The sequence below is a fragment of the Eleutherodactylus coqui genome, chromosome 9 (assembly GCF_035609145.1).
Source record: "Eleutherodactylus coqui strain aEleCoq1 chromosome 9, aEleCoq1.hap1, whole genome shotgun sequence".
Lineage (NCBI taxonomy): Eukaryota > Metazoa > Chordata > Amphibia > Anura > Eleutherodactylidae > Eleutherodactylus > Eleutherodactylus coqui.
This window is the reverse complement of record NC_089845.1, coordinates 175,795,102-175,809,017: the sequence shown is the minus strand read 5'-3', so window position 1 is coordinate 175,809,017 and position 13,916 is coordinate 175,795,102. Positions and strand designations below refer to the sequence as shown.

Here is a 13,916-nt window from a genome sequence, read left to right as displayed (position 1 = left end):
CTACGCTGTGTGTGAACGCGCTCCCTTGGGTCTCGGGCACTCTTCGGCGTGTGTGTGTGAGAGCACTCCCTTGTCCTGAGAGCGCTCTACGGTGTGTGTGAGAGCACTCCCTTGTCCTGAGAGCGCTCTACGGTGTGTGTGAGAGCACTCCCTTGTCCTGAGAGCGCTCTACGGTGTGTGTGTGAGAGCACTCCCTTGTCCTGAGAGCGCTCTACGGTGTGTGTGTGAGAGCACTCCCTTGTCCTGAGAGCGCTCTACGGTGTGTGTGTGAGAGCACTCCCTTGTCCTGAGAGCGCTCTACGGTGTGTGTGTGAGAGCACTCCCTTGTCCTGAGAGCGCTCTACGGTGTGTGTGTGAGAGCACTCCCTTGTCCTGAGAGCGCTCTACGGTGTGTGTGTGAGAGCACTCCCTTGTCCTGAGAGCGCTCTACGGTGTGTGTGAGAGCACTCCCTTGTCCTGAGAGCGCTCTACGGTGTGTGTGAGAGCACTCCCTTGTCCTGAGAGCGCTCTACGGTGTGTGTGAGAGCACTCCCTTGTCCTGAGAGCGCTCTACGGTGTGTGTGAGAGCACTCCCTTGTCCTGAGAGCGCTCTACGGTGTGTGTGAGAGCACTCCCTTGTCCTGAGAGCGCTCTACGGTGTGTGTGAGAGCACTCCCTTGTCCTGAGAGCGCTCTACGGTGTGTGTGAGAGCACTCCCTTGTCCTGAGAGCGCTCTACGGTGTGTGTGAGAGCACTCCCTTGTCCTGAGAGCGCTCTACGGTGTGTGTGAGAGCACTCCCTTGTCCTGAGAGCGCTCTACGGTGTGTGTGAGAGCACTCCCTTGTCCTGAGAGCCCTCTACGGTGTGTGTGAGAGCACTCCCTTGTCCTGAGAGCGCTCTACGGTGTGTGTGAGAGCACTCCCTTGTCCTGAGAGCGCTCTACGGTGTGTGTGAGAGCACTCCCTTGTCCTGAGAGCGCTCTACGGTGTGTGTGAGAGCACTCCCTTGTCCTGAGAGCGCTCTACGGTGTGTGTGAGAGCACTCCCTTGTCCTGAGAGCCCTCTACGGTGTGTGTGAGAGCACTCCCTTGTCCTGAGAGCCCTCTACGGTGTGTGTGAGAGCACTCCCTTGTCCTGAGAGCCCTCTACGGTATGTGTGTGTGTGTTTGTGTGAGAGAGCGCTCCCTTGTCCTGAGAGCACTCTACGGTGTGTGTGAGAGCGCTCCCTTGGCCTGGGAGAGCTCTACGGTGTGTGTGTATGCACGCTCCCTTGGGCTGGGGCCTCTCTATAGTGTGTGAGCGCACTCCCTTAGGCCGCGGGCGCTCTACTGTGTGTGAGAGCACTACCTTACGCTAGGTTGCGCTCTACGATGTGTACGCACGCTCTCTTAGGCCGGCGGCGCTCTACGGTGTGTGCGCATGCTCCCTTGGGCTGGGGGCGCTCTACTGTGTGTGTGTGTGTGTGTGTGTGTGTGTGTGTGTGTGTGTGTGTGTGTGTGTGTGTGTGTGTGTGTAAGTCGTTACACTTTCTATTGTCTGCATCACATGGATGTGGATGTGAATGTCGAGGTGCATGGGATCTTAAGCTTTATTAAAACCTTACCAAACTCTTATAAATCCCCGCCACAGACACCAATATTGGATACAGAAGGCCGCAGTGTTTATTAACGGGGTTACCAACATTTGGGGAGAAATGCAACCAATAATAACCAGAACACTTCCTGTAAACTCTGTCTTTACCACCACCAAACTCTCCCCAAGTTTACCTGCCCCCCTGCCTAATGCGGGCGACAATCCCCCATTAACTACACCGCGACAAACCTAAGGGAGGGAGGGTGGGATGCTGCTTCCTTTCCAGATGATGATGGCCCACATCTCTGCACCTCCATATCTCACTGCTGCTCCTCCCAGCATGTTCCTCTGGGCCAATCACCAGCTACTGTCAGGCCACCAGATTCTGCCTGACAACCACAGGCAATTCCCACCATTTCTCTTCAGCCAATCATTTGCTGCTGCCAACTAGTCCATCACTAGGCAGAACTAGGCAGTAATGACCTTTGTAACATATCTTGGTTAACCAAAAAACCTTCTCCATAGAAGGTGACATATCATTCATCCATCATGTACATAAAGCTCCCAGATCCCATGAGGCTCCATACAGGGTGACATATCATCCATCCATCATGTACATAAAGCCCCCAGATCCCATGAGGCTCCATAGAAGGTGACATATCATCCATCCATCATGTACATAAAGCTCCCAGATCCCATGAGGCTCCATAGAGGGTGATATATCATCCATCATGTACATAAAGCTCCCAGATCCCCTGAGGCTCCATAGAAGGTGACATATCATCCATCCATCCTGTACATAAAGCTCCCAGATCCCATGAGGCTCCATAAAAGGTGACATATCATCCATCCATCATGTACATAAAGCTCCCAGATCCCATGAGGCTCCGTAGAGAGTGACATATCATCCATCCATCATGTACATAAAGCTCCCAGATCCCATGAGGCTCCATAGAAGGTGACATATCATCCATCCATCATGTACATAAAGCTCCCAGATCCCATGAGGCTCCATAGAGGGTGACATATCATCCATCCATCATGTACATAAAGCTCCCAGATCCCATGAGGCTCCATAGAAGGTGACAAATCATCCATCCATCATGTACATAAAGCTCCCAGATCCCATGAGGCTCCATAGAAGGTGACATATCATCCATCCATCATGTACATAAAGCTCCCAGATCCCATGAGGCTCCATAGAGGGTGACATATCATCTATCCATCATGTACATAAAGCTCCCAGGTCCCATGAGGCTCCATAGAGGGTGACATATCATCTATCCATCATGTACATAAAGCTCCCAGATCCCATGAGGGTCCATAGAGGGTGACATATCCATCCATCATGTACATAAGCTCCCAGATCCCATGAGGCTTCATAGGGAGTGACATATCATCCATCCATCATGTACATAAAGCTGCCAGATCCCATGAGGCTCCATAAAGAGTGACATATCCATCCATCATGTACATAAAGCTCCCAGATCCCATGAGGGTCCATAGAAGGTGGCATATCATCCATCCATCATGTACATAAAGCCCCCAGATCCCATGAGGGTCCATAGAAGGTGACATATCCTCCATCCATCATGTACAGAAGCTCCCAGATCCCATGAGGCTCCATAGAAGGTGACATATCATCCATCCATCATGTACATAAAGCCCCCAGATCCCATGAGGCTCCATAGAAGGTGACATATCCTCCATCCATCATGTACAGAAGCTCCCAGATCCCATGAGGCTCCATAGAAGGTAACATATCATCCATCCATCATGTACATAAAGCTCCCAGATCCCATGAGGGTCCATAGAAGGTGACATATCATCCATCCATCATGTACATAAAGCTCCCAGATCCCATGAGGGTCCATAGAAGGTGACATATCATCCATCCATCATGTACATAAAGCTCCCAGATCCCATGAGGCTCCATAGAGGGTGACATATCATCCATCCATCATGTACATAAAGCTCCCAAATCCCATGAGGCTCCATAGAGAGTGACATATCCATCCATCCATCATGTACATAAAGCTCCCAGATCCCATGAGGCTTCATAGAAGGTAGCATATCATCCATTCATCATGTACATAAAGCTCCCAGATCCCATAAGGCTCCATAGAAGGTGACATATCATCCATCCATCATGTACATAAAGCTCCCAGATCCCATGAGGCTTCATAGAAGGTAGCATATCATCCATCCATCATGTACATAAAGCTCCCAGATCCCATGAGGCTCTATAGAAGGTGACATATCATCCATCCATCATGTACATAAAGCTCCCAGATCCCATGAGGCCTCATAGAAGGTAGCATATCATCCATTCATCATGTACATAAAGCTCCCAGATCCCATAAGGCTCCATAGAAGGTGACATATCATCCATCCATCATGTACATAAAGCTCCCAGATCCCATGAGGCTCTATAGAAGGTGACATATCATCCATCCATCATGTACATAAAGCTCCCAGATCCCATAAGGCTCCATAAAGGGTGACATATCATCCATCCATCATGTACATAAAGCTCCCAGATCCCATGAGGCTCCATAGAAGGTGACATATCATCCATCCATCATGTACATAAAGCTCCCAGATCCCATGAGGCTCCATAGAAGGTGACATATCATCCATCATGTACATAAATCTCCCAGATCCCATGAGGCTCCATAGAAGGTGACATATCGTCCATCCATCATGTACATAAAGCTCCCAGATCCCATGAGGGTCCATAAAGAGTGACATATCATCCATCCATCATGTACATAAAGCTCCCAGATCCCATGAGGGTCCATAGAAGGTGACATATCATCCATCCATAATGTACATTAAGCTCCCAGATCCCATGAGGCCCCATAGAGGGTGACCTATCATCCATCCATCATGTACATAAGCTCCCAGATCCCATGAGGCTCCATAGAAGGTGACATATCATTCATCCATCATGTACATAAAGCTCCCAGATCCCATGAGGCTCCATAGAGAGTGACATATCATCCATCCATCACGTACATAAAGCTCCCAGATGCCATGAGGCTCCATAGAAGGTGACGTATCATCCATCCATCATGTACATAAAGCTCCCAGATCCCATGAGGCTCCATAGAGAGTGACATATCATCCATCCATCACGTACATAAAGCTCCCAGATGCCATGAGGCTCCATAGAAGGTGACGTATCATCCATCCATCATGTACATAAAGCTCCCAGATCCCATGAGGCTCCATAGAGAGTGACATATCATCCATCCATCATGTACATAAAGCTCCCAGATCCCATGAGGGTCCATAGAAGGTGACATATCATCCATCCATCATGTACATAAAGCTCCCAGATCCCATGAGGCTCCATAGAGGGTGACATATCCATCCATCCATCATGTACATAAAGCTCCCAGGTCCCAAGAGGCGCTCTACGGTGTGTGTGCATGCTACCTCCCTTGGGCTGGCGGCCCTCTACTGTTTCCGAGCATGCTCCCTCCCTTGTGCTGGGATCACTCTGTGTGTGTGCATGCTCACTCCCTTGGGCTATCGGCGTACTACGGCGTATGCGCGTGCTCTGTTCGGCCAGGGGTTCTCTACGGTGTGCGTGCACGCTCTCATCCTTGGGCTACCGGGGCTCTACGTTGTCTGTGTAAGTGCGCTCCCTTGGGCCTCCTACGATGTGTGCACATGCTCCCTTTGGCCGCGGCGCTCTATGGTGTGTGTGTGTGAGCGCGCGCTTCCCATGTCCCCGGGATAAGCGATGGAAGAGTAGGGACAGTTTGGTAGGATGTGTTACTGTTGATGTCGCCCCCACAGTGTCCTCTGCGGGCCTTCACTGTATGCAGCTGCACTTCATGTATGCCTGTATAAAGCGAGGGGTGCGGAGCCCGAGCCCACAGACTGTACCGGCGGTGCCAAGAACAGTGGGTAGATGTGTCAGCATATTGATGTACCCGGCCCAGGAGCGCCCTCTGCTACTGGCACTGCGCTGCACTTTATGCTTTAGTCTCGGCCATAATTCACTTTTGCGCTTTGTGATTTCTTCTTTTATGATTTCCTTCCAGGTTTTTTTCCTTCCGTTGAGCAACACGATCCTGAGCTGCTTCAAAGATAATTCCATCTTTGCCTGGGAAAGCGACACCCTCACCTGCAAATACCAGCTGCCCCCTGCGGAGAGCGCCGCCACGTTCCAGTATAAAGCTTTTGCCGTTACGAGGTATAATGGTAGCGGGAGGGGGGGGGGGGAACTGGTGCGATGATGGCGATCCTAATTCCACAATACAGTCTAACGGCCTTCTTCACGGCATGGGGTGCCATTACACGCTTGTATCTGCCCTACGGGATGGTCGTTTGGCTGGTCCTGTGCTTCCCCAGACACCGCGACGGGTGCCAGTATGCAGATAACACTGCGGTATAGGAGCCCCATCGGCTGTTATCACATAAGTGTATATGCCCTACAGGATGGTCGTTGGGCCGGCCCCTGTACTTCCCCCAGACACCGCGACGGGTGCCGGTATGCGGGATAACACTGCGGTATAGAAGCCCTGTTGGTTGTTATCACATGTGTGTATCTGTCCTACGGGATGGTCGTTGGGCTGGTCCTGTGCTCCCCCAGACATCGTGACGGGTGCCGGTATGCAGATAACACTGCGGTATAGGAGCCCCGTCGGCTGTTATCACATAAGTGTATCTGCCCTACGGGATGGTCGTTGGGCTGGCCCTGTGCTCCCCCAGACATTTCGACGGGTGCTGGCATGCAGGGTAACACTGTATGGGGGCACCAGAGCCCTACAGAACACCCTCCAGTTGCTTCTGAGCAACCTGTCATACAGACCCCATAGGGCCCGACGTCCTGTTGTGGGACCTGCGCTCACAGCTGGGAACAAGGAGCCCGATTGGCCAGAGAACTCCGGAATCGGAGGCTCCAGCAATGGCGCCGCGTTCTCCTTACGGATGGGATCAGGTTCTCAGCAGGCAAGTGGTTTCGGTCTTCCCTGTATTTCCAGAGTTGCGTCCTCCCGCTGTATGAGCGGCTGGTGATGGGTGTCTCTCCTGCAGGGACGGACGGATGTTGGCAGCCGGAGGGAAGTCGAACAACCTGCATGTGTGGTGCCTGTGCTCCCGGCGGCTGCTCCGCGTTCTCCAGATGCCCCCTAGGGTGCGCGGCGTGCGACAGTTGGAGTTCCTCCCTGATAACTTTGATGGCGGCTGCAGCCAGGTCAGTGACTACATTTTCCTCTGTGTATTTTGCCGTCTGCAGTTGTCTGCTCCTGCTCCATGTGTGCAATACTCTCATAATCCCGAGCTCTGTCTGTACCTGGTAGCCCCCCGCCTGCTACTGAAGGGCTGCAGACTGCAGGAGTTGGGGTATGTGCAGACATGGCAGTCATGTCCTAAAGTACATTTGTGTGTGTGTGTGTGGGGGGGGGGGGGGGACTTCCTCCGATGGTCATGGGGGGGAGGTCGTGGGGGACTTCCTCCGATGGTCGTGGGGGACTTCCTCCGATGGTCGTGGGGGACTTCCTCCGATGGTCGTGGGGGACTTCCTCCGATGGTCGTGGGGGACTTCCTCCGATGGTCGTGGGGGACTTCCTCCGATGGTCGTGGGGGACTTCCTCCGATGGTCGTGGGGGACTTCCTCCGATGGTCGTGGGGGACTTCCTCCGATGGTCGTGGGGGACTTCCTCCGATGGTCGTGGGGGACTTCCTCCGATGGTCGTGGGGGACTTCCTCCGATGGTCGTGGGGGACTTCCTCCGATGGTCGTGGGGGACTTCCTCCGATGGTCGTGGGGGACTTCCTCCGATGGTCGTGGGGGACTTCCTCGGATGGTCGTGGGGGACTTCCTCGGATGGTCGTGGGGGACTTCCTCGGATGGTCGTGGGGGACTTCCTCGGATGGTCGTGGGGGACTTCCTCGGATGGTCGTGGGGGACTTCCTCGGATGGTCGTGGGGGACTTCCTCGGACGGTCGTGGGGGACTTCCTCGGACGGTCGTGGGGGACTTCCTCGGACGGTCGTGGGGGACTTCCTCGGATGGTCGTGGGGGACTTCCTCGGATGGTCGTGGGGGACTTCCTCGGATGGTCGTGGGGGACTTCCTCGGATGGTCGTGGGGGACTTCCTCGGATGGTCGTGGGGGACTTCCTCGGATGGTCGTGGGGGACTTCCTCGGATGGTCGTGGGGGACTTCCTCGGATGGTCGTGGGGGACTTCCTCGGATGGTCGTGGGGGACTTCCTCGGATGGTCGTGGGGGGGAGGTCGTGGGGGACTTCCTCGGACGGTCGTGGGGGACTTCCTCGGACGGTCGTGGGGGACTTCCTCGGACGGTCGTGGGGGACTTCCTCGGACGGTCGTGGGGGACTTCCTCGGACGGTCGTGGGGGACTTCCTCGGACGGTCGTGGGGGACTTCCTCGGACGGTCGTGGGGGACTTCCTCGGACGGTCGTGGGGGACTTCCTCGGACGGTCGTGGGGGACTTCCTCGGACGGTCGTGGGGGACTTCCTCGGACGGTCGTGGGGGACTTCCTCGGACGGTCGTGGGGGACTTCCTCGGACGGTCGTGGGGGACTTCCTCGGACGGTCGTGGGGGACTTCCTCGGACGGCCGTGGGGGACTTCCTCGGACGGCCGTGGGGGACTTCCTCGGACGGCCGTGGGGGACTTCCTCGGACGGCCGTGGGGGACTTCCTCGGACGGCCGTGGGGGACTTCCTCGGACGGCCGTGGGGGACTTCCTCGGACGGCCGTGGGGGACTTCCTCGGACGGCCGTGGGGGACTTCCTCGGACGGCCGTGGGGGACTTCCTCGGACGGCCGTGGGGGACTTCCTCGGACGGCCGTGGGGGACTTCCTCGGACGGCCGTGGGGGACTTCCTCGGACGGCCGTGGGGGACTTCCTCGGACGGCCGTGGGGGACTTCCTCGGACGGCCGTGGGGGACTTCCTCGGACGGCCGTGGGGGACTTCCTCGGACGGCCGTGGGGGACTTCCTCGGACGGCCGTGGGGGACTTCCTCGGACGGCCGTGGGGGACTTCCTCGGACGGCCGTGGGGGACTTCCTCGGACGGCCGTGGGGGACTTCCTCGGACGGCCGTGGGGGACTTCCTCGGACGGCCGTGGGGGACTTCCTCGGACGGCCGTGGGGGGGGGAGGTTGTGGGGGACTTCCTCCGATGGTCGTAGGGGGGGGAGGTTGTGGGGGACTTCCTCCGATGGTCGTAGGGGGGGGAGGTCGTGGGGGACTTCCTCCGATGGTCGTAGGGGGGGAGGTCGTGGGGGACTTCCTCCGATGGTCGTAGGGGGGGGAGGTCGTGGGGGACTTCCTCCGATGGTCGTAGGGGGGGGAGGTCGTGGGGGACTTCCTCCGATGGTCGTAGGGGGGGGAGGTCGTGGGGGACTTCCTCCGATGGTCGTAGGGGGGGGAGGTCGTGGGGGACTTCCTCCGATGGTCGTGGGGGACTTCCTCCGATGGTCGTAGGGGGGGTCGTGGGGGACTTCCTCCGATGGTCGTAGGGGGGGGGGGGGTCGTGGGGGACTTCCTCCGATGGTCGGGGGGGGGGGGAGGTCGTGGGGGACTTCCTTTGATGGTCGTGGGGGACTTCCTCCGATGGTCGTGGGGGACTTCCTCCGATGGTCGTGGGGGACTTCCTTTGATGGTCGCGGGGGACTTCCTCCGTGGTCGTGGGGGGGGGGAGGTTGTGGGGGACTTCCTCCGATGGTCGTGGGGGGGTCGTGGGGGACTTCCTCCGATGGTCGTGGGGGGGGGGGGGGCGTGGGGGACTTCCTCCGATGGTTGTGGGGGCGATGTCGTGGGGGGGGGACTTCCTCCGATGGCTGTGGATGTGACCATCTGCATGCCGTGAATTACCGCCGTCGGGAGTGAACGGCCTTTGTTGTAGCGTTTCTGCAATGTGTGAACTCGCCCCTAGGAGGCTCCACCACCAGTGAGGAGGTCTGAAGCAGGTCTAGAGAGTCCTGGAGAGTAATAACTTAAAGGGGTTTTCGAGTGAAATACTATTGATGACCCATCCTCAGGACAGGTCATCAATAGTTAATCAGCCGATGTTCGCCGCTCGGGACCCCGACTGGTTCACTGCCAGCTGCGCAATTACGCAGAGGTCAGAGCAGAAGCCTCCGCGCCGCCCTCCTTGTAGTGGCTGGCGCTTGTAACTGCATGCACGGCTCCTGTTGATTTCAGTGAGCCCCCAGCCTGCAGTTACAAGCACCAGCCACTACAAGGAGGGCGGTGCGGAGGCTTCTGCTCTGACCTCTGTGTTATTGAGGAGCTGACTGCATGCGCCTGCTCAGCTGATTGGTCGGGGTCCCGAGCGATGGACCCTGGCCAATCAACTATTCATGACCTGTCCTGATGATGGGTCATCAATAGTATTTTACTGGAAAGCCCCGTTAACCCTTTCATGACTGAGGGTACCTGGTGCGCAGCGGCGTCCGGCTCGCATTCGGCAGCTCGTTTACTGCGGGACGAGTTTGCTTTGCGAATGTATCATATAATGTATTGGAAGACTTTTACGAATTTCTAAGTTGGACTAAATGGCAAAAAAGCCACAATTCCACCATTTTGGGGCGTGGCGGTGAATATTTCGATGCGGCAGAGATGGCACGTTGTCTTTATTTGGGGGTCTTTCCAGCGACGCCGCACTTATTGAGGGGCTTACATACTAATGGTTTAAAGAAGAAAATATCTTTGTCTAAAGCCCCTGCTTTCTGGCGCCTCGTGACCCCGTGGGGTTGAGGGTCGTCCTTTCCGGGGCGACCTGTAGTTTGTATTGCTGCTGGGTAACTTTTTGCCCACTTTAGTCCATTTTTCTCCTGGAGGCGGGGCACAGTGTTACTGTGGAGGTTTTGGTTCTTTCCTGACTGACTTCGTTATACGGGATTAATAATTTCCCTATTCTACCCAGTTGGACCTTCGTGGATGCAGTGAAGACAATTGTAGAGGGTTTTTTTGGTGTGTTTTATCTCTAAGATGTGACCGCTCGGACAAGGTGCGTGGTTTGTTTTTTTTCTTTTTGTTTTAAAATTTTAATATTTTTTAAAAAATAATTTAAAGTCTCTTATATCTGGCCCATATCATTGGGTAATACAGCCGAAGACCACGGATATAGCTGCTGCCACTAGGAGGCGGCACTAAGCATGAAGTGTTAGCTCTCCTGACAGTTTTAGGTTAGTGTCTGTAGGAGGCAGACCTGGTTCTCGCCGGTCTTCAGGCACCTCTTGTGTTTGGGGCATACGGGGGGCAGGACTCTCCGTTACCCCACCGAGGAGGGTGAACAGAACAGAGTTGACTGTGGTGTTGTCTGTACTAACCTCAGAAGAAAAGGAGGCGCATCCAGGTGCTACCTCAGACGTGGCTCGCCTGGTATAGTGGCCACCATGTTATATAGAAACCCATCGATGTTCCACGGCTACAATCGGGGTCTCTACAGTGCTGGTTGGGGCTTATATAGGTCTCCTCTCCATCTAGCCTTGGGCACCTTCTCACCTCCTGCTGCTCCATACCGCGGGACTGTTATTTTTTCCCTTCTGTGCTGCCCTGATGCATGGTCTACCCTGGGAGTCCTGCAGGCAAGATTCTCAGCGCTTGCACCTACCCGAAGCTGCGGGAAGGGAAAGGGGGGATGGCTTTTGTGCTTGTTCATGGCTGCCAGCCAAGGCCAAATTATACCCTGGCTTCAAGCCTAGTCAGGCCACTTCCCCTGAGTGGGCACAGTAACATTCTCCAATCCAATGCTCCGTTTTAGGGAAGGCTTACTTCTCCGCTAATTGGGGCCTAGCGTTCCTTGTTCCAGGGTGCCCATTTCTTCCACATCTTCTTCTCAACAAGGTCCGTCCTCGCATCCTGTGCCCCGGCCTCAGCTCCTTATACAGGATTCCATGCGCCTAGATTCAACAGGCATTCGCTCCTCATACAGAACTCCAAGTCATCCTACAGTGATCTGTTGGTCCATCGCTCCCACGCTAGCTCTGGACTGGGTAAGCTCTACTTCGGAGCAGTTCCCCTGCTGCTTCACCCATCATGCAGTACCTGAAGCGTCTGGACCTCATGTATCCTTTTACAGAGGGGTTAGTGAAAAAATGGTTGTCCTTTCCAGCAGTGGATTCACCAGTATCCCATTTGGTGAAACATGCCACTCTTCCTATGATTCATCTTGTTAATGCATGCCTGACAGTAGGATGGATTCTTCAGTGAAAACCTTTTGAGATGGCGGGTTTGGCACTTGAGCTGATTTTCCGTATCTTCCTGGGCCAGCAAGGCCACGGCTGAATGGGCCAAGCAACTATGCAGAGATATTCTTTATGGATCTCCTCCAGAAGGATTGGCAGACATTGCACATTGTATAAGCCAGGTGGGGAAGTTGAGTCTACAGCTTCGGTAGCCACTCGCGGCACCCTGTGGTTAAACTCCTGGGACGCAGATGTCTCATCTAAAAGGTCCTTAACAAGCCTTCCTTTTGTTGGCTCAATATTTCAACATTGGATGAGACCATCTCTGACACCACCGGTGGAAGCGTTCCCACCTACCACAGACCAGATCCAGACATGGGAGAGTTCCGCAGGAAAAAAGACCTCAATTTCACCATCCCGACCCCTGGAGCTTGGGTAGTAAGAAAACTCCTTAGTAAGGTCCTCCTTTAAACCAAGACCCTCCTGGCATCCACAACCCTCAAAGTCCTTTTCTGCTAAATCTTCTGCATGAAGGGCGGCTCATACAGGGTGTGGGAACGATGTCCCTGTTTAGGGACACTTGGCTCACCCACATCTAATCTGCCTGGATTTCAGAGATCGTTTCTTCAGGCTATGCCATAGAATATTCCGCCCTCTACAGTTTGCTGCTGCAGCTTCAGGATTCCAAGGTTTCCTTCAAAGCCCAGCACTTTTGCTTGAGTGATACACAACCTATCTTCTCCAGGCCTCGTCATTCCGGTTCATCCTCCTCAACTCTTTGCAGGTTTATATTTCATTTTATTTATGGTAATCAAGAAGGATCAGATCTGTCATTGCTTCCTTGGAAGCGGAGGAATTTTCTCTCATGCATCGACATCAAGGATGCCTATCAGTATATCCCCATTTGACGGGCATATACAACAATTTTCTCCTATATGCCATCTGGTCCAATCATTATCTATACATGACTCTTCTATTCAGTTTGGCCATGGTCTCTGAACCTTCACAAAAGTGCTGGCGTCAGTGATGGCTCTCTTACATTTCAAGGGAATAGTGGCCATCCCCTACCTCGATGACCTAATGGTTAAAGCTTGACCCTGTCCAGGCCCACCCCAAGTCTTCCCTTTTACCGTTAAAACGTCTGGACTTTTTGTGGGGCTCTCCTTCGATGCAGCTCAGGCTCGTGTACTATTACCACCGAGAAAACTACTTCTTCTCTTTGCAAACTCACGTGAGTGCTGCTGCTGATTTTCTCCTCTTTCAAGGTGATTGAGTGCGGCCAAATTCACGCTCGGTCTCTTCAGTGGACCCTTCTCTCCAAGTGAGGTAAATCTCTGGGTTCTCTTGATCGAAAGATCCAAATACCTCTGCAAATACAGCATTCCATTTTATGGTGGCAAGATTCCCTACGAATCCATGTTGGATGCTCCTTTCTGACCCTCCAATGATAGGGGCTCATTATGGACGGCAACCTCTTTGGCTGGGGGGGGTGGAGGTACACTGCAAAATCTCACGTCACAAGGCACTTGGTCCAGACAGGAATCCACATTACCGATTTTAAATGTGTGGGAACTTTGGGCCATTCTCCCATTGCTTCAACACTTTGCATGTCGGCTGACAGGTTGCCCAATTCGGGTCCAAACCAACAATGCGACGGGTGTCTCATACTTAAAGGGGTTGTCCCGCGGCAAAATTGTAAATTTTTTCTCTGCCCAGTCTCCCTCCTAAAGCAAACATGATAATCTACCCGTGGAAAGCGATTTTTAAAGAGCGTTTCTACTCACCGTTAGATCGTTTCATGAAGTTATAAAAATTCTTCTTCCAAGATGGTCGCCGTCATTTCCCAAGGTGCACCGCTGGTCTTCTCCCATGGTGCACTGCGGGTCTTCTTCCATGGTGCACCGTGGATGTTCTTCTCCAGTCTGAGCTCCACTGCCGATTACAGCCACCTCATTGGCTGATCGGCACCATGTGACGGGGGCAGAGCTACGCGATGATGCTGAGAAGGGGGAGGAGCCAGGACGCAGCTCGTGAGCAAGGACCTTCCAGAAGGGGATTCCTGTCTGCGCAAGCGCGACTGTTCCGGCGACCAGAGAAGCAGTTTGCTCGTCGCCATGGAGACGGGGATGCCAGCACCAGGAGGGGGTAAGTATATAACTTCTGTATGGCCAATATTTAATGCACGATGTATATT

The 13,916-nt window shown here is 54.1% G+C and overlaps 1 protein-coding gene across 5 annotated transcripts in view; it reads left to right on the top strand.

Moving 5' to 3' along the window:
- TBC1D31 (TBC1 domain family member 31) overlaps window positions 1-13,916 on the top strand; it is a 185,547-nt gene that overhangs the window by 26,626 nt on the left and 145,005 nt on the right. For all 5 annotated transcript variants that reach the window (XM_066578806.1, XM_066578807.1, XM_066578804.1 and 2 more), the window contains 2 exons: window positions 5,606-5,757; window positions 6,600-6,759. In XM_066578806.1, the coding sequence (XP_066434903.1) occupies window positions 5,606-5,757; window positions 6,600-6,759 (312 nt within the window). The remainder of the gene's footprint in view (window positions 1-5,605; window positions 5,758-6,599; window positions 6,760-13,916) is intronic.